Below are 25,510 nucleotides of genomic sequence, written 5' to 3' on the forward strand. Positions count from 1 at the left end.
GAACAGAATTCAGCAGAACAGGGCAGGAGCCTCTGCAGACAGCTGTTTGCTCACTGCTGCCTCGTTCAGTACAGCCACAGCCTCCCCAGCCCTCCTGGAGCTGTTCTAACCAGAGCCCACAGCTCTGAAAAGCATCACAGAATGTATTTATTATCTTACCCACACTGGGAAACTCCTTGTCCACAATTAAAGTGGGAACAAACAAGAGCTGGAAACCTGGGAGTTCAACAGGCCGTTACTAAAGCTCAGCTCTGGTGGCTGCACAAGCCCTCAGGGGTATTTGACAGATCAAAAGCAGGAACCTCCATGAAAAATCACATTCTTTGAAATAAGAAATGCAGTGGGCTGGTGGAGCTGGGTGATTTTCTAGCATCACATTAGAGAGTTCAGCAGTAAACCTATCCTTGGGTGAGATTTGGCAGATGAGAACCTGAGGGCACTTCCTTTACACCAAACCTCCCCAGGTAACTCTGGTTGCACAAGCAGTCTGGGTGCCCTGGGATGCTCTCCAGTACTGTCCCCCAGCTAAAGGAAGAGGTTTTCCTCACTTGAAGCCAGTCCTGGTTCTCCTCCACTCCACACAGCAGAGTCCTGGCCCAGCAGGAGCAGAAACAACCAGAACCAGCCACTCAGGGGGGACTTGGGACATTTTATAACCCCCAAGATGTTCTCATGCTTTTGCTTCTCTAAACAAACCAGAGACAAGTTACCCTGCAACCCTTCAAAGTGGGCATTGCCCCAGTGAAACCAGAGAGGCAGAGAAAAAACAAAAGCAGCCTGGGGTGGAGGAGGCCATGGCCAGGATTTAAGTGGTTCTTGTGTCCAGCAGGAGCAAACCCCTCAGTCTGGGGGCTCCTAATCTCTCTGCAGCACTGATTCCTTGGCAAAGCAGGCTGTGGGTGCCCTGCTCACAAACCTGAGCTCCAGCTGAGCCTCACAGCCCCAGCCTGACCTCCAGGGCTCCTGGCTCAGCCTGGGCTCATTTCCTCAGCTGCACAAAGGGAATGCTCCAGTGACTTTGGCATCCTCAGCCTTCCCTCAAGCCCCTTGGCCTCAGCCCTCGCTGCAGCTGCCTCCTCCAGACCCAGAACAAAGGAACACCACAGCCATCGGTTCTTTGTCAAAAGAGAACATGTTTTTATTAGAAGTTCTGTGACTCAGAGGAGTTTTTGGAAGAACACAGAGCCTGGCAGGTGCCCACACCTCAGGAGGCCACTCTGGCTCCTGCTTTCCCAAAAACATTCCCAGGAACTTGCCCGGGTTCACAGCTGCAATGCCTTCAGTTGATGTGCCCAAAATGAGGTTATTTCAGGTTATTTTTTAATCTCTCCAGACACCTCGAGGAGCCCCAGCCACAGGCTGGTATCTGCCCTGAACAGAGCCAAATTCAGTGAGATAAAGGCAGTGGAGGAGCTGCATCCCCACTGCTCCCCTCCCTCACCTCTGCATTTGCTTCTCAGCTCTCAGTGAGGCTTTTGGAGGAGGCTAAATCTGAACTGTGGCCTTGAACAGAGGGAAATTCACATTAAAACCCCAGGGAAAAGGTCAGAACACGATTCTGAGAGGTAAAGAAAACGAGAGAACTGTTCCATGCTCCGAGACCTGCTGGTGTGGAGCAGATGTCACACCCAGATCTGCCTAAACATTCCTGTCACCCCTGGAAATTGTCACATTTTTGACTCATTAGCCATGAATTCAGCTTAAGGGGTTTGCAAATGAGCCAACCCAAGAACAGAAAGAGCATCCAGGGGGGCTCTTCACTACCCTCCCTCTCCCACAAAAATCCTGAATATTCTTCTTAAGCAATCCCAGCCCAGGCCAGCACCTGCTCACAGAGTTTATTGGCACAATCTAATTCCTGACTCTTGTTTGCCAGGGCCTGAGTCAGTCCCAGAGAAATCCCTCTGCCCTGAGATCAGCACCCAATGGAAGTGTTAAAAAAGGAGTAAAGGAAATGTGTCATTAAAAACAAGGAGGTAAAACATTGCCTCACCTTGAGTACCATCACTTCACACTCAAAGGACAACTCCACTACACCCCTGCAAGCACTTCAGCCTTGTTCAGAGTCTTTCACTCGAGCATTTAGCCAAGCACATTGTCCAAATCCAGGATTATTCAGGAGGGTGAGGCTTTGCCAGGTCACTCCCCTTACCCAGTCCCACTGGCAGGAAAATGGGATTTTTTCATGTTTTTCTCTACTCTGCATTGGAAATGAGGACAGAACATACAAACTGTGCAATTATTGGTTGCAGATTGATCATCTCTGGCATTGCTGGAGAACTCAGGGAATCAGTGCCAGGCTCCTCAGTCTCCACTCCAATCCCTCTTCTCTCAGCTTTCCGTGTTCCTAGCACCGATCCATCTCCTCCAGGGGCAGCAGAAAGTCAATTCCGTGTCATTTGAGGAGCTCTTTTCACAGGAACAAGCTCCAGCAGGCAGGCCCCAAACCCAGGGGAACATCCTCCACAACCCATCAACGAGCAGCCAAGAAGTTTCCACTCCTACTCCTGAAGAGACTGTGCCTGCAGGGAAGGTGCTTTTTCCCACAATTTCCTCCTCACAAAGCGACAAATTTCAACCATGAACCCCAAGGACACCACGTACATGGCCAGGCCCCCGGCCTTGAGGAGCCAGTTGGGCTCAGGGGATGTCACCATGCCGTACATGATCCACGCTCCCGCCCCGATCCGCAGCACCAGGAAGAGCAGCACGAAGAGGAAATCCACCAGTTTCCCCAGGGAAGTGTGGTAGGAGCCCATTTCCCTCAGGAACCAGCGGGTCTGGAGCAGGGGGTTGGTGATTTCACTGACAAACACCACGGCGTTCACCTCCGTGGCGGATTTGCCCAGCCCCAGCACCAGGATCATGCCACAGATGCTCAGGGTGTGGTGGAGCAGCATCAGGTCCCCCTCGGTCTGGAAGTACAGGCACCAGCCCAGGTCAAAGATGAAGTAGCCCAAGGTCAGGGACAGCACGTGGATCTGGAGAGGGGTGTTTGGTGAACCTGGAATGGAAGATGTGCATGAGCCTGGGGTTTTATTTAAGGGGCTTTTCTGCTTTACAGATCAGTACAGGTCGATTGTGCTTCTCTCCTCCTGAATTTTCAGCCTTATCCAAGTGCCAGGAATTAGGGACATTCGGTTCTGCTTCCCCTTCACACCCCAGCCTGCCCAGCACACCCATCCCACCCCGCTGCTGTTTCCCTTCTCCTTCCAACTTTTGGAAAAGCCAGACCTCCATCAGCAGCACTATCTGAGATTTAACGAGCTAAACCAAACAGCAAAACCCTGCAGCTGAATTTCAGGGGTTATTATAGACCCTTCAAGATGTGAAAGCACTTTAGTCTCCACACCTTGCTACACCTGATGCTGCAATAAATTCAACCTGCCAACCTGGAAACTTCCAATTTGTACATGGACAAGCCAAAAAAAAAAAAAAATAGCAAAAGGATGAACAGTGAGAAGTGGTGGAAAAAGAAGCAGCAGAATAAACAAAATCTGGCTCCTAACACACAGCTGTAAGGGGAGAGATCAGCCCCTACCTCCACCTGCGACAGGTGAGCACAGGTGAGGGTGAGATTCCAAACATACCTGCGTGGGTCAGAGGCCAGGGGCCATCCAGGAACATGACATAGCCAGAGAGGCAGGTGACAATGAGCCCGTGCAGGAGGGTCACCAGGCGGCAGCTCCACTTGCAGGAACGCTGCCTGTTCCAGCGGCACAAGCAGCTGTAGAGACACAGCCAGGCCACAAAGCTGCAGGTCACCTCCAGGACGATGGGAACCATCCTGCTGGACACGGAAGGACAGAGCCCCTCAGAGAGCCGTGCTCATCCCGGCCACCCTCCATATCCATCCATATCCATCCCGGCACATCCACGGAAATCCCGGACAGGGTGGGGAAAAACCCCACAAAAACCGGAACGAGCAGAACAAACCCGATTCCCCTGCCGTGAGCACCTCTTCCGAATCCCCCAACGGGAAAACCACAACCCCAACCCTCCCGCTGCCGAAGAGCCTCTGCTACCGGCTGGGACCAGACCCCCTCCCCATCCCCCTCCCGGCACGGGGGTGGGGTACCCGAGACCCCCAAATCCTCACCCCGCTGCGGCTCTGCGCGCCCGGGACCTGCGCCCGGCTGGGGCTGCCCGGGCGGGGAGGCGGTGCTGCTGCTCCTGGAGCTTTTTATCGTCCCTGCCCTGCCCTGCCCTTCCCAGCCCTGCCCAGCCCGGCCCAGCCCGGCCCAGCTCGGCCCGGCCCCCGCCGCATCCCCGCTGGCTCAGCCCCGCTCACCTGCCCCGGGGGCGGACCGGGATGCGCCGAGCGGAGCTGCGAGCCCCGGGGCAGGGCCAGAGCCGGGGCAGGGCGGGCAGGGAAGGGGAACGGGGCGGGGGAAGCGGGAACAGGCGCTCGGTACCTCCGCCCAGCCCCGGCCCGCCCGGCTGGAGCCGTCCCGGAGGGCGCCCAGACTTTATTTTGGCTTGGCGTTTTCCTCCCTGGTGATGGAGAATGAAGCTGGATCAGGCTGGATGGGAGGTGCTGGTGCTCTTTATCTTCTTTTCTTCCTTTTCTTTTTTTTTTTCCTATTGTTTTGCCGAGTGTCCTGGAGTCTTCTTCCAGTCTTTCTCCCCGCTGGGGGTGCAGGGAGCGCCTTTGTGCGGGCTGCAGGGAGGGGAGGCTGAGGCGGGAGGGCTCAGAGGGTTCGGGACGGGCTGGGGGTGGTGCTGGACACTCGGTGCTCAGGGAGAGCTGACACAGAACGTGCAGAACAGGATGAGCGAGCCAGGAGCTGAGCTGGGGCCAAGCTCATGGCTAGGAGTGAGTAACCAGGACAGGGCTGTGCTTCTTCCAAGCCCTGCCAGCCAGCTGGGTGTCAGCACTGTGTCACCCCTGAGTCAGTTTGCTTTAAAATCTGATACTGTGTCCCCCAAACAATCTCAATTTCCTCTGCAGCCAGAGCTCTGCACTGGGAGTGAAACCACTGAGAGCACAAGAGATCTGCTGTGTGTGCTGCACTCCACAGGATGCTCCTGTGAGTTAAACACTCAAATATCCTTTTAATTGGGTAGTAGATTACAGGTTGCTCTCATATTTGAGCTAAAACTTGCTGATTTTTGTCTCTTTTTCTAGCATTTTGAAGCAGGAGCCCCAGCACAGAGGAAGAGGGCCCCACTGCAGTTTGAGCATCTGTGAAGCTGAGCCTGAATTTAAGCTAAAATGTGTTATTGGACAGTTAGGATCCATTCCAGTTCTACCAGAGCTGGAAATCCCGAGGCTGTGAGCATCAGGAGTGATGAGGGACCTCGGTGACATCATTTGGGCACTGGAAAATGCTCAAAATCTCCCTTCAGGTGACAGGGAAACCTGGGAAGGACAAGGAATATTCCCCCAGCTTGCACTCCCTCTCCTCACAGGTGGAAATCAGAGGAGGAAAGAAATGAATGAACGAAAAATGAATTAAATACCAACAACAATTTGTTCATTTTCCAGTTCTCCCCCAGCCTTGCTTGAACTTGGGAAGTGCTAAATGTCAATTTATGAGGTAGCCCAGCTGCTGGTGGCCCAGCAGCTCTCCCTGGAGAGGGGCAGGCACAGCTCAGCTCAGGAGGTCACCGAGTTCCCACAGGGAGCAGTTGCTCCCTGCATTGTTGCCCGTGGCCGTGGGAGGTGACTCCTGCTCCTGGAAAGCTGGAATTTCCTGCTCTGTTGATTTGGAATCCCTCAGATGCTCTCCTGCGAGGCTGGAAGCATTCCTGGGTGCCAGGGGAACGAAGCTCTTCCCCTTCCAGCTGCAGCTTTCTGTGGAGCAAACAAACTGCTGGTGTTTGTTTTCCCACTCGGGGCCAGTTTGTCAATAAATCCCAGGGATCTGTCCTTGTGTTTATAAACTTTGGGGAGGAGAGGAACCCTCAGGATGTTTTTGCACAATGTCTGGCACAGCTTGGCCTTGATCTCAGCGGAAATATTCACGTGCAGGTGCTGCTGTTCAGCTTTTAACACATTGGTGGTTTCCCTGCCAGTTTTCAGGAACATTATTCCAAAATTCACACAGGTGGGAGCAAATGGCTTGGAGGAATTCCTGAGAACCAAATGGAATGGTTTGGAAGAGAAGCCAAAATTGGATTTTAATGTATCTTCTCAAGGCTCTAAGAGCATGTGGTTGTACAGTAAATTGTAAAGAGATTATTGGAAATAGCTGATTTAAACTTTATTTTTGATCCCTTTTGACCAAGGGGCTCACAAACCTCTGTGAGCCTGGACCAAGGCACTTGACTCTGAAGGCAAAATACAAATTACAGCTCAGCTCCCAGGAGTTAATTCAGGAATTCCTGGCTAAAGCATGCAGGCTGAGGTTATGAAGACAATCAGAGGTCACTGTTGAAATAATTGCTGATAATCTGTGAAATAATTGGAGATTTTCACAGTAGAAACAAGCTGGAAACTACAGCTGTGCTGAGCTTTGGGTTAATAAACATCCTGGGTGATGGGTAGCAGGAGAATCAGCTGGGAGGTTCATCATTCCCTAAATTCTGCTGTTTGGCACAAATTGAGCTCTGGGAGAAGGAAATTGGATTTTCATCACCATTGCCTATCCAAGGTCATGCAGGAAGTAAAATAAGAGAGAGTGGCCCAAAGGTTCAGAATGGTGTTTGAATTTGTCCTTCTCTGCTAATCTTAAATGTCCATATCAGCCAAAATTAATTAAAAATAAAGGAGACAAGAGTGGAATTGTAACCATGATTTTCCTGGGGATAGGCTGTGAAAATTGTCTTCTCCTTTGGAATCTTATGGAATTCTCAAGCACTTGCACACACCAACCTCAAGCAATATTATGTGAACACAAAAACACAGAACAGAAAATAAATTCCTTACAGGAATTTAGGCATCTCAATAACAGCTTGTTATTAAAACCCAAAAAAGAGAAAAAAAATAAAAAAGAGAAGGTCAAGACTCCTTTTCATCCCATTCTTTGTGTAAATCAACACAAATCACAATTTCCCCCAAAGTTTCCAGCAATAACAAGACCTGGACACAAGTTTTGCAAAAGACAATTTTTTTTTTTTTGGTTGGTTGGTTGGTTTTTTTTTTTTAAAGGAAAAAATAAGATAGCTCTAAAATACTTTATTAAAAAAAAAAGGAAGAAAAAAAACAAAAAGCACCTTTAGAAAGGGAGCAGGAGCAAAGCAAGTGGAAGGGGAGCCCGGGGCAAACCAAGGCTCCCACCCAGCCACGGGGCTGCGGTGAAATGAACTCAAACCTCGGCTCAGTTTGGGGGCTGTGCGTGACAGGAACAGCAGGAGGGACCCTCCTTCCTTTTGGGGACCTCTGGGACGGGATGGGGACAGAGACAGAGAGAGAGGAGAGTCCTGCACAGGAGCCCTGCCCGGGAGGATGCGGAGCTGCAAGCGGAGGAGCCATGCGAGGACAGCCAAGGACTGCAGGGACAGTGCCACCGTGGGGGCTTGGCCAAGGGGACAGTGCCACCGTGGGGGGCTGGGGCCGAGGGACAGTGTCACAGGGGGGCTGGGGAAGGGCTGGGCTGCAGTTTGAGTCCCTGCACAGCCCCGTGCCGGGGGGTCCTGGCGCGGCCGGCGGTGGAAGGCGCTGGAAGGCGCCGAGCGCGGCTCGGCCGGGATGGAGGCAGAGCTGCTCCTGCCCTCGCTGCTCGAGCTCTCAGTGGAGGTAGGTGGGCTGGTTCCATCGGTACCAGGAGCTGGTGGCAGCACAGAACAATAAAAAGTTTCACCTCGGGGTAAAAACCATCCTGATTTCCCTCTCAACCTTGTCACAGACATATTTTATGAAAAATCCCTTTTGCCAGGATCTTTCCTCCTGAGGAGCTTCTGCCTCTCCATGCTTTGCTGCTTTGGAATGTGATTTGGAGAAATGTTTCCATTCCATTGAATGGAAAACAATTTCACCCAGCATGTGAATAGTTTTTACTCGATGACCAATGACAGCCACCTGTGTCGAGGCTGTGAGCAGCCACAAGATTTTATCATTCCTTTCTATTCCTTGCCAGCCTTCTGCTGAAATCCTTTCTTCTAGTCTATTAGTAAGTTCTAATATATAATTTTCTTTTAATATAATCTATATCATAAAATAATAAATCAGCCTTCTGAAACATGGAGTCAGGATTCCCATCTCTTCCCTCATCCTGGGACCCCTGAGAACACCCCCACACAACCTGACCTTGGTCAGCACATCCTGCAGCAAGTGAGAGTGCAGAAATCACAAAATCACATCCTGACACTCCTGAGAACCCCAGAATATCCTGAGCTGGAAGGGACCCACCTTTTTTTCTTTTTTTCCCCACAAAAACTTTCAAACCTTTGGTACATTTAAACCTGGCATTGCATTTTGCACAGAACCTATTTTTCCAACCTGTTGGATCAAACTCTGAAGCCTGAACATTTGGGTCAGACTCTGACAGCTTTCACAAGAAGCAGTATTTTTTTTTATTCTGCTAAGAGACACAAATTAATAGAACTTGTATGAAGGCAGGAATGGGACACTTTCTAGCATTTAAACTCTGGATTCAAACCCATATTTTACAGCTTGGGTCTAGCCCACAATCCAACTCATTTGGCAACACTTTCTCTTCTAATTGAGATATCTCGTTCAAATTCAAGTATCTAGCTCAGATATCACCAAATCCAACTTCTGTCCCTGCACAGGACACCCCAACACTCCCACCCTGTCCCTGAGAGGTCACAGGTGAAGCCTCACACAGGAGCACTCCACACTGCTGGAATCCCTGAGGGTTTTCCTGTTCTTCCTGGAGATCCCAGGGTTTTTCCCTGATGCCCTGGCTTGGTTTGGGGTTTTTTGTGGCTTTTTCTGCCTTACCCTGAAGAGTTGAAGCCAGAAGAGTTCATGGCAGCTTTGGAGTTGCTCTGGGCTGTGCCAGGGCTGCTGGCATGGAGGGCACTGCCAGGGGACGAGGGCCTGCTGGAGTTCCCTGGGGAGCACGAGGATGTCACTGCAAGGGACAGAGCACAGTGAGCCTGGCATCTCCTCCTGCTGCCCAAACATCCCCACCCCACCCCTGCACCCACCCCGTGGCTCCTCTGATTCCCTGCCCTGGGGAACATGGGGGGACCCAGGAATGTCCCCTGCTCCTATAGAGGGGAATTTCTGGTTTCCAAGGAGATCTGACACTGACCCATCCTTCATCTGGCTCTGATTCCCTGCCCTGGGGAACATGGGGGACCCCAGGAATGTCCCCTGCTCCTATAGAGGGGAATTTCTGGTTTCCAAGGAGATCTGACACTGACCCATCCTTCATCTGGCTCTGATTCCCTGCCCTGGGGAACATGGGGGACCCCAGGAATGTCCCCTGCTCTTATGGCTGGGAATTTCTGGTTTCCAAGGAGATCTGACACTGACCCACCCTTTTATTTAGCTACTCTGATTCCCTGCCCTGGGGAAGGTGGGGGACCCCAGGAATGTCCCCTGCTCCTATAGCTGGGAATTTCTGGTCTCCACCCTTTATCCTTTATCTGGTCTCCACCCCTAGAGATCTGACTCTAACCCCCCCTTTATCTGACCCCCCCAATTCCCTGCCCTGGGGAAGATACCCAGGAATGTCCCCTGCTCCTGTATCTGGGAATCTCAGCTCTCCAAGGAGATCTGACTCTAACCCCCCCTTTATCTGACCCCCCCAATTCCCTGCCCTGGGGAACATGGGGTACCCCAGGAATGTCCCCTGCTCCTATAGCTGGGAATTTCTGGTCTCCACCCTTTATCCTTTATCTGGTCTCCACCCCTAGAGATCTGACTCTAACCCCCCCCCTTTATCTGACCCCCCTGATTCCCTGCCCTGGGGAAGATACCCAGGAATGTCCCCTGCTCCTGTATCTGGGAATCTCAGCTCTCCAAGGAGATCTGACTCTAACCCCCCCTTTATCTGGCTCCAGTTGTGCCTGGCTCCCAAACCTGAACCCCCCAGCCCAGGGTTATGTGGAATTGTTCTTTTGCCCAGTGTTCTCTCCCAGCTGTGTGGGGCCACAGTCCCTGGGCAAAGCCAAGGCTCTGGTGGAGATTGTCCTGCAAACGTGACCCAGAAATGGAGGAGTTGGGGAGAAGAGGGCAGAGCAAGGAGGGAAGGGAGGTTCCCAAGGCTCACCAGTCCCAGGCATGGTGCTGTGCACTGGATTGACGGAGAGGGGCCCCAAGGAGCCTGAGGTAGAGACCTGCACAGGAACAGAGGCACTGAGAGGGAGAAATCACACCCAGCCACTCCTTTCCCAGCCCCCTGGAGTGTGCTGGCTCCCAGGGACCACCACCCACAGCTGGGGCTCTCCTGGGTATTTCCAGTCATGTGCCAGGGTAGAAACACCAGTCCCATATCCAAGGAAATATCTATATCTATATCATCTATATCTATATCTACCTATATCATCTATATCTATATCTATCTATATCTATATCATCTATATCTATATCTATCTATATCATCTATATCTATATCTATCTATATCATCTATATCTATATCATCTATATCATCTATATCTATCTATATCATCTATATCTATCTATCTCATCTATATCTATCTCATCTATATCTATCTCATCTATATCTATCTCATCTATATCTATCTCATCTATATCTATATCATCTATATCTATATCATCTATATCATCTATATCATCCATATTTATATCATCTATATAATCCATATCTATATCATCCATATCATCTATATGTATATCATCTATATCTATCTATATCATCCATATTTATATCATCTATATAATCCATATCTATCTATATCATATCTATATCATCTATATCATCTCTATATCATATCTATATCATCTATATCATCATCTATATCATCTATATCATCTATATCATCTATATCATCTATCATTTATATCATACATCATCTACATCATCTACATCATCTACATCATCTACATGTATATCATCTATATCATCTATATCTGTTCTATATCTATATAACTATATATTTAGTTACTATTGTATTTATATGCATTATTATATACAATATTGTATGTCTCTATCATTATATATCATCGTTATATTATCTCATAAATATCTCCAAGGCCATGGGAAGAAAGCAGAATTAGTGTTGCACGTGCCTGACAGCCCCCTCATCCATCTGAACTCATGGATCAGCTGTGGAAAAGCCTGAAATGATCTCATTTTCTGGAAGTCTCGAGATAAACTTGTCATAGCCACTGTCTTGCTCTCAGCCTGGGCCTTCTCAGCCTGAAACTTCCCAGCCCCCTCTGGTTCTGGGCACCAAAAAATCCCAATCTCCTTCAGGGAGCTTGATTCTCAGGTGACAATGGGCAATTTGGGAGCTGCATCCGAATCAGCATTTATCCTGAAGGCAGCACTTTGTTCAGGAACAGCAGGCTCAGGGGAATAATTCACCCAAGCTCCTGCTCTGGGAATCCAGATGTTTTTTTTGGGGACCAAACTTCCCCTGATGTTTTCCTGCCTTCTGATGGAGGATTCCAAAAGCCAGGAGATTTCAAGATAAAATTCACATTCTGCCTCCCACTCCTGTTGGAGCTGCAGAACCTGAATTTTATCTTGAATTTCTGAAATTTTATCTCTTATGCAGTGAGGAGGCTGCTGCCACTTTTAAATGGCAAAGGCACCAAGCAACTCTTAAATGCAGCTAAATTGAAATCAGTGTATGCAATCCTCATCCCCCATCAATTGGGAAAGATTTCCTTCATCAATCTCAAGGGAAAAGCTTTGGGATCATGATTTGACTAAATTATCCCACAATTAAACTAATCAATTCCTCCTAGGAAACTTTTCTTTCCAGTGTTTTCAATAAACAGAATTATCACTTAATGAATTGTTATCATTTAGCTGATTGTTTTCAATGGATGGAATAAGAAGAAATGTTCTGGGTGAGATTCCACTCCGGTGGCTGAATCCCAAGCCCCTCACCCTCCCTCTTTGGGGAAAGATTTTCCTTCATCCATCTCAAGGGAAAAAGCTTTGGGATCATGATTTGACTAAATTATCCCACAATTAAACTAATCACTTCCTCCTAGGAAACTTTTCTAGTGTTTTCAATAACAGAATTATCACTTAATGAATTGTTATCATTTAGCTGATTGTTTTCAATGGATGGAATAATAAGAAATTAGATATATATATATATATATATATATATAAAAATAATAAATTCTGGGTGGGATTCCACTCTGGTGGCTGAATCCCAAGCCCCTCACCCTCCCTTTCTGGGGAAAGATTTTCCTTCATCCATCTCAAGGGGAAAAGCTTTGGGATAGCATCATGATTTGACTAAATTATCCTAATCAATTCCTCCTCAGAAACTTTTTTTTCTAGTGTTTTCAATAAACAGAATTATCACTTAATTACTTGTTATAATTTAGCTGATTGTTTTCAATGGATGGAATAATAATAAATGTTCTGGGTGAGATTCCACTCCGGTGGCTGAATCCCCTCACCCTCCCTCTTTGGGGAAAGATTTTCCTTCATCCATCTCAAGGGAAAAAGCTTTGGGATCATGATTTGACTAAATTATCCCACAATTAAACTAATCACTTCCTCCTAGGAAACTTTTCTAGTGTTTTCAATAAACAGAATTATCACTTAATTACTTGTTATCATTTAGCTGATTGTTTTCAATGGATGGAATAATAATAAATGTTCTGGGTGAGATTCCACTCCGGTGGCTGAATCCCAAGCCCCTCACCCTCCCTCTTTGGGGAAAGATTTTCCTTCATCCATCTCAAGGGAAAAAGCTTTGGGATCATGATTTGACTAAATTATCCCACAATTAAACTAATCACTTCCTCCTAGGAAACTTTTCTAGTGTTTTCAATAAACAGAATTGTCACTTAATGAATTGTTATCATTTAGCTGATTGTTTTCAATGGATGGAATAATAAGAAATTAGATATATATATATATATAAATAATAATAAATTCTGGGAGGGATTCCACTCCGGTGGCTGAATCCCAAGCCCCTCACCCTCCCTCTTTGGGGAAAGATTTTCCTTCATCCATCTCAAGGGAAAAAGCTTTGGGATCACGATTTGACTAAATTATCCCACAATTAAACTAATCACTTCCTCCTAGGAAACTTTCCTAGTGTTTTCAATAAACAGAATTATCACTTAATGAATTGTTATCATTTAGCTGATTGTTTTCAATGGATGGAATAATAATAAATAAGATATATAAATAATAAATTCTGGGTGAGATTCCACTCAGGTGGCTGAATCCCAAGCCCCTCACCCTCCCTCTTTGGGGAAAGATTTTCCTTCATCAATCTCAAGGGAAAAGCTTTGGGATCATGATTTGACTAAATTATCCCACAATTAAACTAATCACTTCCTCCTAGGAAACTTTTCTTGTGTTTTCAATAAACAGAATTGTCACTTAATGAATTGTTATCATTTAGCTGATTGTTTTCAATGGATGGAATAATAAGAAATTAGATATATATATATATATATATATAAATAATAAATTCTGGGTGGGATTCCACTCCGGTGGCTGAATCCCAAGCCCCTCACCCTCCCTTTCTGGGGAAAGATTTTCCTTCATCAATCTCAAGGGAAAAAGCTTTGGGATCATGATTTGACTAAATTATCCTAATCAATTCCTCCTCAGAAACTTTTTTTTCTAGTGTTTTCAATAAACAGAATTATCACTTAATTACTTGTTATAATTTAGCTGATTGTTTTCAATGGATGGAATAATAATAAATGTTCTGGGTGGGATTCCACTCCAGTGGCTGAATCCCCTCACCCTCCCTCTTTGGGGAAAGGTTTTCCTTCATCCATCTCAAGGGAAAAAGCTTTGGGATCATGATTTGACTAAATTATCCTAATCAATTCCTCCTAGGAAACTTTTCTTTCTAGTGTTTTCAATAACCAGAATTATCAGTTAATTTATTTTCTTTCCAGCGTTTTCAATAACCAGAATTATCACTTCATGAATTGTTATCATTGAGCAGGTTGTTTCCAGCAGGTGGGATAAAAATCCATGTTCTGGCTGGGATTCCCCGGGGTGGCTGGAGCCCCTCACCAGTCTGGAGTTGTAGATGGGTGATTTGATGGGGGATGGCATCGGGCAGCTGATCCTCTTTTCCTTCTGGCGCCGGTTGCAGAACCAGACCCGAACCACTTCCTTCTCCATGGAGAGCTGCTCTGCTATCAAGGAGATCTCCTCTGAGCTGGGCTTGGGGTTCTGCTGAGAGAGGCAGCAGGTTAAAAAAGCCCCAAAACCCCAATAAATCTCCTCTGAGCTGGGCTTGGGGTTCTGCTGAGAGAGGCAGCAGGTTAAAAAAAACCCAAAAAACCCAATAAATCTGCTCTGAGCTGGGCTTGGGGCTCTGCTGAGAGAGGCAGCAGGTTAAAAAGCCCCAAAACCCCAATAAATCTGCTCTGAGCTGGGCTTGGGGTTCTGCTGAGAGAGGCAGCAGGTTAAAAAACCCCAAAACCCCAATAAATCTGCTCTGAGCTGGGCTTGGGGTTCTGCTGAGAGAGGTAGGAGGTTAAAAAAGCCCCAAAAACCCAATAAATCTGCTCTGAGCTGGGCTTGGGGTTCTGCTGAGAGAGGCAGCAGGTTAAAAAGCCCCAAAATGCACAAGGAAATCTCTGAACTGGGCTTGGGGTTCTACTGAGAGAGGTAAGAGGTTAAAAAAGCCCCAAAAAGCACAAGGAGATCTTTGAACTGGGATCTCTAAACAGAGATCTCTTAACTGAGACCTCTGGGCTTGGGGCTCTGCTGAGAGAGGCAGCAGGTTAAAAAAGCCCCAAAACCCCAATAAATCTGCTCTGAACTGGGCTTGGGGTTCTGCTGAGAGAGGTAGGAGGTTAAAAAAGCCCCAAAAACCCAATAAATCTGCTCTGAACTGGGCTTGGGGTTCTGCTGGGAGAGGTAGGAGGTTAAAAAAGCCCCAAAAAGCACAAGGAAATCTCTGAATTGGGATCTCTGGGCTTGGGGTTCTGCTGAGACAAACAGGAGGTTAAAAAAGTCCCAAAAAGCACAAGGAGGTCTTTGAACTGGGATCTCTAAACAGAGATCTCTTAACTGAGACCTCTGGCTTGGGGCTCTGCTGAGAGAGGCAGCAGGTTAAAAAAGCCCCAAAAAGCACAAGGAAATCTCTGAACTGGGATCTCTGGGCTTGGGGTTCTGCTGAGAGAGAAAGTAGGTTAAAAAAGCCCCAAAACCCCAATAAATCTGCTCTGAGCTGGGCTTGGGGTTCTGCTGAGAGAGGTAGGAGGTTAAAAAAGCCCCAAAAACCCAATAAATCTGCTCTGAGCTGGGCTTGGGGTTCTGCTGAGAGAGGTAGGAGGTTAAAAAAGCCCCAAAAAGCACAAGGAGGTCTTTGAACTGGGATCTCAGAACAGAGATCTCTTAACTGAGACCTCTGGGCTTGGGGCTCTGCTGAGAAAGGCAGGAGGTTAAAAAAGCCCCAAAAGACCCAATAAATCTGCTCTGAGCTGGGCTTGGAGTTCTGTTGAGAGAGGTAGGAGGTTAAAAAAGCCCCAAAATGCACAAGGAAATCTCTGAACTGGGCTTGGGGTTCTACTGAGAGAGGTAAGAGGTTAAAAAAGCCCCAAAGAACACAAGGAAATCTCTGAGCTGGGATCTCTGGGCTTGGGGTTCTACTGAGAGAGGTAGGAGGTTAAAAAGCCCCAAAAAGCACAAGGAGGTCTTTGAACTGGGATCTCTAAACAGAGATCTCTTAACTGAGACCTCTGGGCTTGGGGCTCTGCTGAGAGAGGTAGGAGGTTAAAAAAGCCCCAAAGAACACAAGGAAATCTCTGAACTGGGATCTCTGGGCTTGGGGTTCTGCTGAGAGAGAAAGTAGGTTAAAAAAGCCCCCAAAAACCCAATAAATCTGCTCTGAACTGGGCTTGGAGTTCTGCTGAGAGAGATAGGAGGTTAAAAAGCCACAAAAAGCAGAAGGAAATCTCTGAACTGGGCTTGGGGTTCTGCTGAGAGAGACAAAAGGTTTTAAAGCCCCAAAGAACACAAGGAAATCTCTGAACTGGGCTTGGGGTTCTACTGAGAGAGGTAAGAGGTTAAAAAAGCCCCAAAAAGCACAAGGAAATCTCTGAACTGGGATCTCTGGGCTTGGGGTTCTGCTGAGAGACACAGGGGGTTAAAAAAGCCCCAAAAAGCATCAGGGGCTGCTGGAGGACAGGGGTGGGGCTGGCTGCGAGCTGGGGAGGAGCCAAAAGCTCTGTCTGAGGCTGAGGGTAAATATTTGGGTGAAGGATTACGTTCTGTGAAGCACAAAGTGGTTCCACATCAGCTCCTGGGCTCAGGGGGATGAGTCACAGCTCCTGCCCCGGGTACTGCACAAATCTCTTCCCTCTTTGACCTTAACAGCACCAAAATCAGAGCTGGGCTCACCTAAACCTGGTGGCCTTGCCACTGTCCAGGGGACAGGAGCTCAGAAAAGTCATTGCCTCTCTCTTCCCTTTCTCATCTAGAAAGGGAAATAAAGAGCCCAGCCTGCCCCCTGAGCCATTTATTTTCATTCCTTTTGGCTCTGTGGGGTTTGCTCAGAGCTGAAGCTCAGAAATGTCAAAGGCACCTGGCACAGAGGTGCCAAGATAATATTCCCATGGCAGAAAATGCCTTCTCCCAGCTAAAAAGGAGCTGCTAAAATGATCTGATGATGACTGAGCAAGTTTTGATATGAGGGAGAAACCAGGAAAAAACAGGAACAGTTTTGATTTGAGAAATTTCCAAGGCACAGTTTAGTGCTATTGATTAAAACTCTGTTTGATGCCTGAAGTGATTTTTCTTGAAGTTCTTGGAGCTTAAAAAGTAGAAGGGTTCAACTTCTGAACAGGTTCAGGAAAAAGATTGGGAGCAGCAAGGTCTGGGGTCTCCCAAGAGCTGCTCAGTTGGGCACAGAGCTCCTGGGGCACATCTGCACCTCACAGAGAACAGAGCAGGGCGCAGAGATCAGCTCTGGCCCACCGGGTGATAATGGGGAAAGTGGTGCTGAAATGGTGATTTCCTTAGGATAACATTCAGCAGGGAAATAATTGAGAATTTCTTTGGGTTTATCACTTTTTTCTTGTTAACTCCTTCAAGCATTTTTAAACCTATTGTTAAATAATTGAGAATTCCTTTGGGTTTAACACTTTTTTCTTGTTAACTCCTTCAAGCATTTTTAAACCTATTGTTAAATAATTGAGAATTCCTTTGGGTTTAACACTTTTTTCTTGTTAACTCCTTCAAACATTTTTAAACCTATTGTTAAATAATTGAGAATTTCTTTGGGTTTAACACTTTTTTCTTGTTAACTCCTTCAAACATTTTTAAACCTATTGTTAAATAATTGAGAATTTCTTTGGGTTTAACACTTTTTTCTTGTTAACTTCTTCAAGCATTTTTAAACCTATTGTTAAATAATTGAGAATTTCTTTGGGTTTAACACTTTTTTCTTGTTAACTCCTTTAAACATTTTTAAACCTATTGTTAAATAATTGAGAATTTCTTTGGGTTTATCACTTTTTTCTTGTTAACTCCTTCAAACATTTTTAAACCTACTGTCAAATAATTGAGAATTTCTTTGGGTTTAACACTTTTTTCTTGTTAACTTCTTCAAGCATTTTTAAACCTATTGTTAAATAATTGAGAATTCCTTTGATTTTATAACTTTTTTCTTGTTAACTCCTTCAAGCATTTTTAAACCTATTGTTAAATAATTGAGAATTTCTTTGGGTTTAACACTTTTTTCTTGTTAACTCCTTCAAGCATTTTTAAACCTACTGTCAAATAATTGAGAATTTCTTTGGGTTTAACACTTTTTTCTTGTTAACTCCTTCAAACATTTTTAAACCTATTGTTAAATAATTGAGAATTTCTTTGGGTTTATCACTTTTTTCTTGTTAACTTCTTCAAACATTTTTAAACCTATTGTTAAATAATTGAGAATTTCGTTGGGTTTAACACTTTTTTCTTGTTAACTCCTTCAAGCATTTTTAAACCTATTGTTAAATAATTGAGAATTTCTTTGGGTTTAACACTTTTTTCTTGTTAACTCCTTCAAGCATTTTTAAACCTATTGTTAAATAATTGAGAATTCCTTTGGGTTTAACACTTTTTTCTTGTTAACTCCTTCAAGCATTTAAAAATAAAGAGTTAACAAGGTTTGATGCTACTGTCAAATAACTGGGAATTCCTTTGGGTTTAACACTTTTTTCTTGTTAACTCCTTCAAGCATTTAAAAATAAAGAGTTAACAAGATTTGATGCTACTGTCAAATAATTGGGAATTCCTTTGGGTTTAACACTTTTCCTGTTGCTTCTTCAAGCATTTTCTAACCTGCTGTCAAATAAATACCCCAAAATAAAAAAAACCTCTTTTCTTGAGAGGACTCAGTGCCACAGGTTTGCAAGGGCCAGGCTGAGGGAGGGCTCCCAGCAGACAGAAAGATTTTCCCCTCACATCTTGGAATCTCTTCTCCAGCGTGGAGCGGATGTTGGTCTCAATGCTGGTCCTCTTCTTCCTTTTCCGTCCAAACATCTCGTTCACTGAGGGGTAGGAGTTGGGGGTGCTCATGGAGGAATCCAAAGGAGCAGATTCTGGGGGAGGAGGGAGGGGGAAAAGAGATATCCAAGGAGATAATGAGTTATTTCCATTTCCAGATACTTCCTGTGAAACAAAGATGCCTTCTAAAATAGATCAATAAATTAATTTAATTTAAATTAAATCTAAAATAGATTAATTATTCCTGCATTGTGGATCATCCCTTTGATAATAATTAAAATTGCTCCAAATCCATCAATGAGCTTGTCCAAATCAAAGAAGGGAAATGTTTTAAGCCACACACCATTTCTCCTTTGTGAGCCAGATTCCCAGCCTGCTCTGACAGGACCAGGGGTGTTCCAATAAATTCATTTCACACCAAAAAGGATGTGACCAAAGCATTTGGCTCGGGGTGGCTGAGATGTGACCAACGACCCAGACATCCTGAAGGGTGAGGTCAGCACAGGACACCTCCCCAAATCCTGCTGCCCCTGGGAATTCCCCTCTCACTGAAATCCTTCCTTTTCCAGCTCCTCCTCCTGGGCTGATCCCTCAGCACCTCAGCACCTCCTCCCCTCCTTCTCCAGCTCCCACAGGGCGGGGCTGAAGGGATTTGAGGTTCCTGGGCGGATCCTCTCCTGCTGCTGGTGATGCCTCAGGTTTTGGCTTTTCTATTTTTCAGAATTTCAGGTTTCAGCGTTTCTATTTTTCAGGTTCTGTGCACAGAGCAGGGAGACAAAACAATTCCTGCTCCAGCTGGGCACCAAGGACAAATTATCTAAATCTCAGCCCAGGAGCACAAACCCCGTGGGCTGGAGAGAGAAAAACAAGGGTGGGACTGGCTGGGCTAAAGCTGGGATGGGACAATGAACTGCAAGGGGCAAATGGAGCAGAGCTGATCCCAGGGAGAGACCCCGGGAGCGCTCGTGCATTTTGGGACCATTTTGGGTCATCTTGGGTTCATTTTGGGGCCATTTTGGTTCATCCTGGGTTCATTTTGGGACCATTTTGGTTCATCTTGGGTTCATTTTGGGACCATTTTGGTTCATCCTGGGTTCATTTTGGGACCATTTTGGTTCATCTTGGGTTCATTTTGGGACCATTTTGGTTCATCTTGGTTCATTTTGGGACCATTTTGGTCCATCTTGGGCGCAGCCCTGGCTGGGCTCTGGTGCTGCCCAGGATAAATCCCTGCTTTATTCTGTAGCTCTGCCCAGCCTCTGCTCTAGGGCAGCCTTCCCAAGGCATCAGTGGCATTTCTGCCTTGATGTCACCCACCTGCATCACTGAGCCACTTCTCCAGCAGGGGCTTGAGCTTGCACATGTTCTTGAAGCTCAGGTTGAGAGCCTCGAAGCGGGAGATGGTGGTCTGGCTGAAGTCATTCCCGTAGAGCTTCCCCATGGCCAGGCCAACGTCCCCCTGCCAGGGGACACCCAAACCCCACAGTGAGCACAGGGAAAGCCCTCCCAGCTGTCCCAGCCCCAGCAGAATCACAGAGGCACAGAATGAACCAGCCTGGAGAGGAGCTCTCCAGCTGCACCAAGGGAAATACAGGCTGGATATCAGGAAGAAGTTCTTTACAGAAAGGGTGAGAAAGTTCTGGAATGTTCTGCCTGGGGAGGTGGTGGAGTCACCATCCCTGGGGGTGTTTAAAAAAGCCTGGATGTGGCACAGGGTTCAGTTGAGGGGTTGGGGCTGGGTTGGACTGGGTGATCTTGGAGGTCTCATCCAACCTGGTCGTTCTGTGATCCTGTGACCTTTGAGATCATCAAGTCCAGCCTATGACCCAACACCTCCTCATCAAATAAACCATGGCCCTGAGTACCTCATCCAGTGACTCCCCCACCTCCTTGGGCAGATGACTCCAGAGCCCACTCATCCTTTCAGTGAAGGATTTATTCCTCTTGCAGCCTCAGCTTCCCCCCAGGCTGCTTCCAGGATAGCTGCAGCCTTGTTTCCGTGACCTGCCTGCCAGGGAAAGGGGATTTATTCCCCCCAGGAATCTGCCCCCACCCCTGAATACTGGAGAAGGTGCAGACATCAAGGGTTTGGTGGGGACGTGCTGGGAAGGGTCTGTCTCTTCGTGTATTTGGAAGGGAATGCTGCAAAATAACCCAAATTTACCCAACCCAGCCTTTCCTTCACCCACAGCCCTGCCCCAAACTCCCCCCCTCACCTGTGTGAACCCCAGCTTGATCCTCCTCTGTTTGAAAGTCTTTGCAAACTTTTCCAGCTCCTCCAGGTCGCTGGGCTCCTCGGAAGCCCCTGCTGGGGTCAGGTGCTTTGCCACTTGCAAGTGCTGGGGGACGTCCAGGTGGGGCTCAACCGAGGAGCCAGGCAGGCCAGAGCGACCCACAGCCTGCCCAAAACACCCCAAAAAAGATGCCCAGGGTCACAGAAACAGAAAACCACACGGTTCCCAGGGCCACTGCCCTCCCCAAAGCAGCAGGGGGAGTTTGCCACGCCCTCAGGTGTGTTCTCACCTGGGAGGCCAGGCTGGGTCCGGGCTGGGAGAGGAGGAGGCTGCCCTGCTGCTGAGGGAAGGAGAGGAGGTTTGGCTGCAAAGCTGAGGAGATAAACAAGAGACACGTGTGGTCAGTGGGCAGCCCCAGGAGAGCTGGGAGTGGGAAGCTCCATTTGTTATTTCTTGCCCAAAACACCAGAATTTCAGCCCTTAGGAATGTGTCTGGCTCTGAGTGGATTATGAGGAAGAAAAGGATCCTCCCGTGGCTTTTTAGCCTGCAAGGGATCATTACAATAATGATAGGAGTGGAATCTCTCATTTGCTGGTCCCTGCGTGTCACTCATCACACTCAGGCATTTCAGAGACCTCTAATCTTGATTTTAGGTGCCAAGCAGCAGAGAATTTTCTACATCCTTCCTGGGGATTTCTCTCAGTTCTTAATTATTGCAGCTCTTAGAAAAATGGACATCTTATTTCCAACATAAGCCCTTGTGACTCCAACTTTCAGCCACTTGATCTTGCTGAAAAAGCCCCTGATCCTGCAGTTAATCTCGTGAGCCCTCCCACTCTGCTCTCAACTCTACATTTCATTTTCAAATGCCATTTGGAAGCCATCTGACCCCTTCCTTCCTACCCTACTGTATTTCAAACAAATTGAATTTCTTTCCGAACGTCGGAGCTGACACGAAATGATGAAAGGATGAAAGAAGGGAAATCCATAAAGCCAACAAAAACTGGGATTTATGGAGAGTGTGTAATTGTTTCGCTGACAAACTGCCAAGTACAAGCCTATATCTCTTAGAGGGAATGTCCTACAGGATTAGGTTGTGTAGTTCCCTAGAAATTTAGTTGGTCTCAAGTCCATTGTGAGTGAAACCTATAGAATTTAGTGAGGATTTATCACCTTGCTCGGAGCAGTCAATATATTTAATTGATTATAACTGACAATTACAGGGAGAGCCATGGAAATTTATGGACTTCTGCTAATAAAAAGGAAAACAGATAATCTCCAGAATCAATCACTGCCCCCTCTCTCTCTGCCTTTTCTTATTTAATTTAGATCTGATGTGAAAAATCCCATTTATTTACTTAGGCTGGGGCTGGAATAAGCCTCCCCTTACACTGGAACAACTTCAAATTTCAAATCCAGGCTGGTAACGAGGTGCACATTTTTAGCAGTGCAGGTAATTAATCACTGCAATGGCTTTGCCTTGGGACATGGCAGATGCTCTGTCATTTGGAGTCTTTAAAATCATGATGGAACACCTCAGCTCCAGCTCGGAGGGAAATCAAGGGCTGGGTTCAGGAACCACCGGTCTGACAGCTGAGATGAAGATTTCAGCAGCAATGTTTAGGCTGACAGGATTCCCAAAATCTCTGTGGCTGCTCATTCCCACCTTTACAGACTCTCCCACCCCTGACTCCGGTGTTTTACTGGGAATGAGGAATAAGAGCTGGGAATTGATCTGACAGCTTCAAAACACAACCAAACTCGGGTTCATGTCCCTGTTGGAAAGGTTCAGCCCCTGGCCCAGCCCCTTTGGCCACAAAATCCATTTATGGACCCCCAGTCCAAAATCAGGAGACACTCAGAGCATTCCTTGATCACCCAGGGACAATTCTGGAATATTTTCTGCCTTTCTTCAGGAGGAAGAAAACTCCACCTGAACCAAATTCCTCTCCATTTTCACTCCCCACTGGCTGTGCATGCATGTGGCAGAAGGATCATTAATCCCTGGCAGTCAGCCATGCACAGGGAATTGTCCTGCACAAAAATCCAGCTCCTGGCCACAATATCCAGTCCTGGTCAAGCCTGGAACTGGAACGTGGGAGAAGTTGCCAAAAAAAAGTCCCTGAACAGAAAAATTCCAATCTCTCAAAGGCAGCAAGTTCTGCTTTGCAGTAAAAGATGTTTATTATTCATGAATAAAAGCAAGGCAGCAAGGAATAGATTGTCCTGACCGTATTTCAAACCAACAAATTCAAAATTATTTGTAAATATACATCAAGTGCCTCTATCCATCAGTGTCATTTGGCAGAGAGGAGAATTTATACCTTGTCAGGAAGAAATAAATTCCCCACTTGCTTTTGGAGTGTGTGAACCAGTGGGTTCAAGCTGCAGAGATTTAATGTTATAATCCTGAATCTTAGTTCATGTGCTGGGATAAATCAAAGCACAAGCAAAGGATCCAAATCCCCCCTTGGATCTGCCAGGTTATGAATGAAAGCCTAAAACATCCTCCATCCACATCTCCGGGCTGGGAGAAATGCTCTAAGAATATTGGGGGTACAAACAGAATTACAGGGGGTTTATCAAGCCTGGAGTGAGTGCTCAGCGCTCTCCTGGAGCTGATGTTGGGAGCAGGGAGACCTTTCCTGCCCTGTGGAATTCCCAAACCTCTCCCTCTCATCCCGGAGCTGCTCCTGGCTCAGCTGGACCTGTTCTGCTCCTTCCCTGCATTTCCCCTCCCTCCCATGGTCGGCCCGAGCCCTGCTGAGCTCTCTGGAATTCGTGAGGAGCGGGAGGGAGCAGCTCCTTGGCTGCTCCGCCGGAATTCCAGGCTGGGATCGCAGCTGGCCCCAAGGTGGCACTCGAGGAGCGCGCAAGGCTCGGGTGCCAGCAGCATCTCCCGCACGGATCCGGGATCATCCCGGGTGGGAACCGGCAGCACCACCCTGGGAGAACCCGACATCCACCAGAAGGGAGGCTTTTAGATAGTTATCCATCTCTGTCGCCTTATATTTTATATTTGGCGATTTGTATTTTTATATTTTTTATCTATTTGTAACCCTGCAGTTCTTTAGTGCAGAACCCCAAACCCCACACACAGTGGGAGCTGCTGCTTCCCCATTCTGGGCAAACACAACAATTCCTCTCCAGGATTTCAGCTTTTCTACTTTCCATCTATTTGAAAGAGATTTATTATATCTACTACTACTAGCAGTACTACTACTACCACCACCACCAATAATAATAAATTATATTTAATAACAGTATATTATTATATTTTCCCTCTATTTGTAACCCTGCAGTTCTTTAGTGCAGAACTCCAAACCCCACACTCAGTGGGAGCTGCTGCTGTCCCATTTGGGGCAGACACAACAATTCCTCTCCAGGATTTCAGCTTTTCTATTTTCCATCTATTTGAAAGAGATGATATTATATCTACTACTACTAGTAGTACTACTACTACCACCACCACCAATAAATTATATTTAATAATAGTATATTATTATATTTTCCATCTATTTTTAACCTGCAGTTCTTTAGTGCAGAACTCCAAACCCCCACTCAGTGGGAGCTGCTGCTGTCCCATTCTGGGCAGACACAACAATTCCTCTCCAGGCCTGGCAGTCAAGGACACCTCACTGCCTCAGGCCCCAGAGATGGGAACAAAAGGGAGTTGGGGGCAGCAAACTTGGGGTCAATGCCTTCATTAGCTGGAGCTGGAATTGGCAGATTCACCCCCAAAATGCAAATGGACCAAAGTTACAAAAGTGTGAAACCTCTGAGTCCATTTTTTGGGAGGGTTTTGTCTGCCCTAAATGTCCCTGAAGGCCCTTCAATAAACAGAACTGCTTTTTATTCTGTTAATTTTGTCTGTTTTTAGGTAAGCCCCAAAAAGGAATCATCTCAGCTTTTCCTTCTCTTACCTTGTTGTCCTGCCTGAGACTGGGACAGGAGGAACTGGGGGACTGACTGCATGTGCCCAGGAAGCAGCACCAGCTGCTGCAGGGTGTGGAGGGAGCTCATGTCCTACAGAAAAAAAGCAAAAGGAACAATAAAACTCAAGGATCCTCACAAATCCATGCTGAATTTGTGTGATTTGGGGGCTGCAGGACCAAAAGTTTCAGGTGTAAGAGAAGTTTCTGTGCATACAGAGAGCTCCATGTGGAGAACTGCCTGCTTTTCCCTGGAAAAGTTAACTCTCAGTGACATTTCTGAGCTGGAGATTCCAAGGTTTCAGGTGCAGGAGAGGAATTCTCACTGAATTTATGGAATTTGGGGGCTGGAGGGCTGCAGGTCCAGAAGTTTCAAGTATAGGAGAAGAATTTGGTGCAGACAGAGACATCCACGTGGAGAAGTGACTGCTTTTCCCTGGAAAAGTTAACTCTTGATAAAGACATTTTTGAGGCAATCAAACTCTGGTCGTTAGGGCAGTGAAACCTTTTGGATTTCAGTTTCTTCAGACAAAGCATTTCCAGAGTGAGCTGCCTAAAATCACCCAGCAGATTGCAGCAGGCTGTCCCAGCTCGCCAACCCTGCTCCCCACAGGACTGTTCTGAAGACTGGGGGGATTGAAGAGCCCCTAAATTGTGTCATGGATCTGGACACCCCATGAAAGAAGGAGGGAAGGATTCCTGAGCCCCTGTGTGGCCACCTGGCATCCAACTCCCACCAGGATTTACCAAGAGTTCAGTGCTGAACTCCACATTTTTTACCTTAGGGAAAAAAAAAAAAAAAATTCCCTGGAGGAATTAATTTCTCTGCTGGTGTAAATCAATTTGAGGCAACATCA

General features: G+C 46.8%; 2 protein-coding genes and 1 long non-coding RNA gene across 4 annotated transcripts in view; 1 reads left to right on the forward strand and 2 right to left on the reverse strand.

Moving 5' to 3' along the window:
- Positions 1 to 1,113: 1,113 nt before the first annotated feature.
- On the reverse strand, positions 1,114 to 4,175 carry LOC132338077 (TLC domain-containing protein 5-like). Of its 2 annotated transcripts, none has more exons than XM_059867244.1 (3): positions 4,100 to 4,175; positions 3,591 to 3,787; positions 1,114 to 3,004 (listed from the first exon to the last, which is right to left on the reverse strand). In XM_059867244.1, the coding sequence occupies exons 2-3, from the start codon at positions 3,784 to 3,786 to the stop codon at positions 2,502 to 2,504; spliced, it is 699 nt and encodes a 232-aa protein (XP_059723227.1). In that variant the 5' UTR covers position 3,787; positions 4,100 to 4,175; the 3' UTR covers positions 1,114 to 2,501. The 2 variants fall into 2 exon arrangements, with proteins under 2 accessions (XP_059723227.1, XP_059723226.1); XM_059867243.1 differs by having other exon boundaries at positions 3,591 to 3,790; positions 4,100 to 4,153.
- A 111-nt stretch (positions 4,176 to 4,286) lies between these two features.
- LOC132338059 (uncharacterized) lies at positions 4,287 to 6,184 on the forward strand. The gene is made up of 3 exons (XR_009489348.1): positions 4,287 to 4,534; positions 4,952 to 5,030; positions 5,129 to 6,184. It is a non-coding gene; the product is annotated as an uncharacterized LOC132338059 (long non-coding RNA).
- A 921-nt stretch (positions 6,185 to 7,105) lies between these two features.
- POU2F3 (POU class 2 homeobox 3) overlaps positions 7,106 to 25,510 on the reverse strand; it is a 54,980-nt gene continuing 36,575 nt past the window's right edge. The window contains 9 exon segments of the mRNA XM_059867215.1: positions 7,106 to 7,712; positions 8,849 to 8,981; positions 10,128 to 10,194; positions 14,053 to 14,214; positions 18,445 to 18,581; positions 19,804 to 19,945; positions 20,703 to 20,885; positions 21,010 to 21,092; positions 24,645 to 24,747. Of these exon segments, the coding sequence (XP_059723198.1) occupies positions 7,673 to 7,712; positions 8,849 to 8,981; positions 10,128 to 10,194; positions 14,053 to 14,214; positions 18,445 to 18,581; positions 19,804 to 19,945; positions 20,703 to 20,885; positions 21,010 to 21,092; positions 24,645 to 24,747 (1,050 nt within the window). The 3' untranslated portion in view covers positions 7,106 to 7,672.

This window comes from Haemorhous mexicanus, chromosome 24, assembly GCF_027477595.1.
Source record: "Haemorhous mexicanus isolate bHaeMex1 chromosome 24, bHaeMex1.pri, whole genome shotgun sequence".
NCBI lineage: Eukaryota > Metazoa > Chordata > Aves > Passeriformes > Fringillidae > Haemorhous > Haemorhous mexicanus.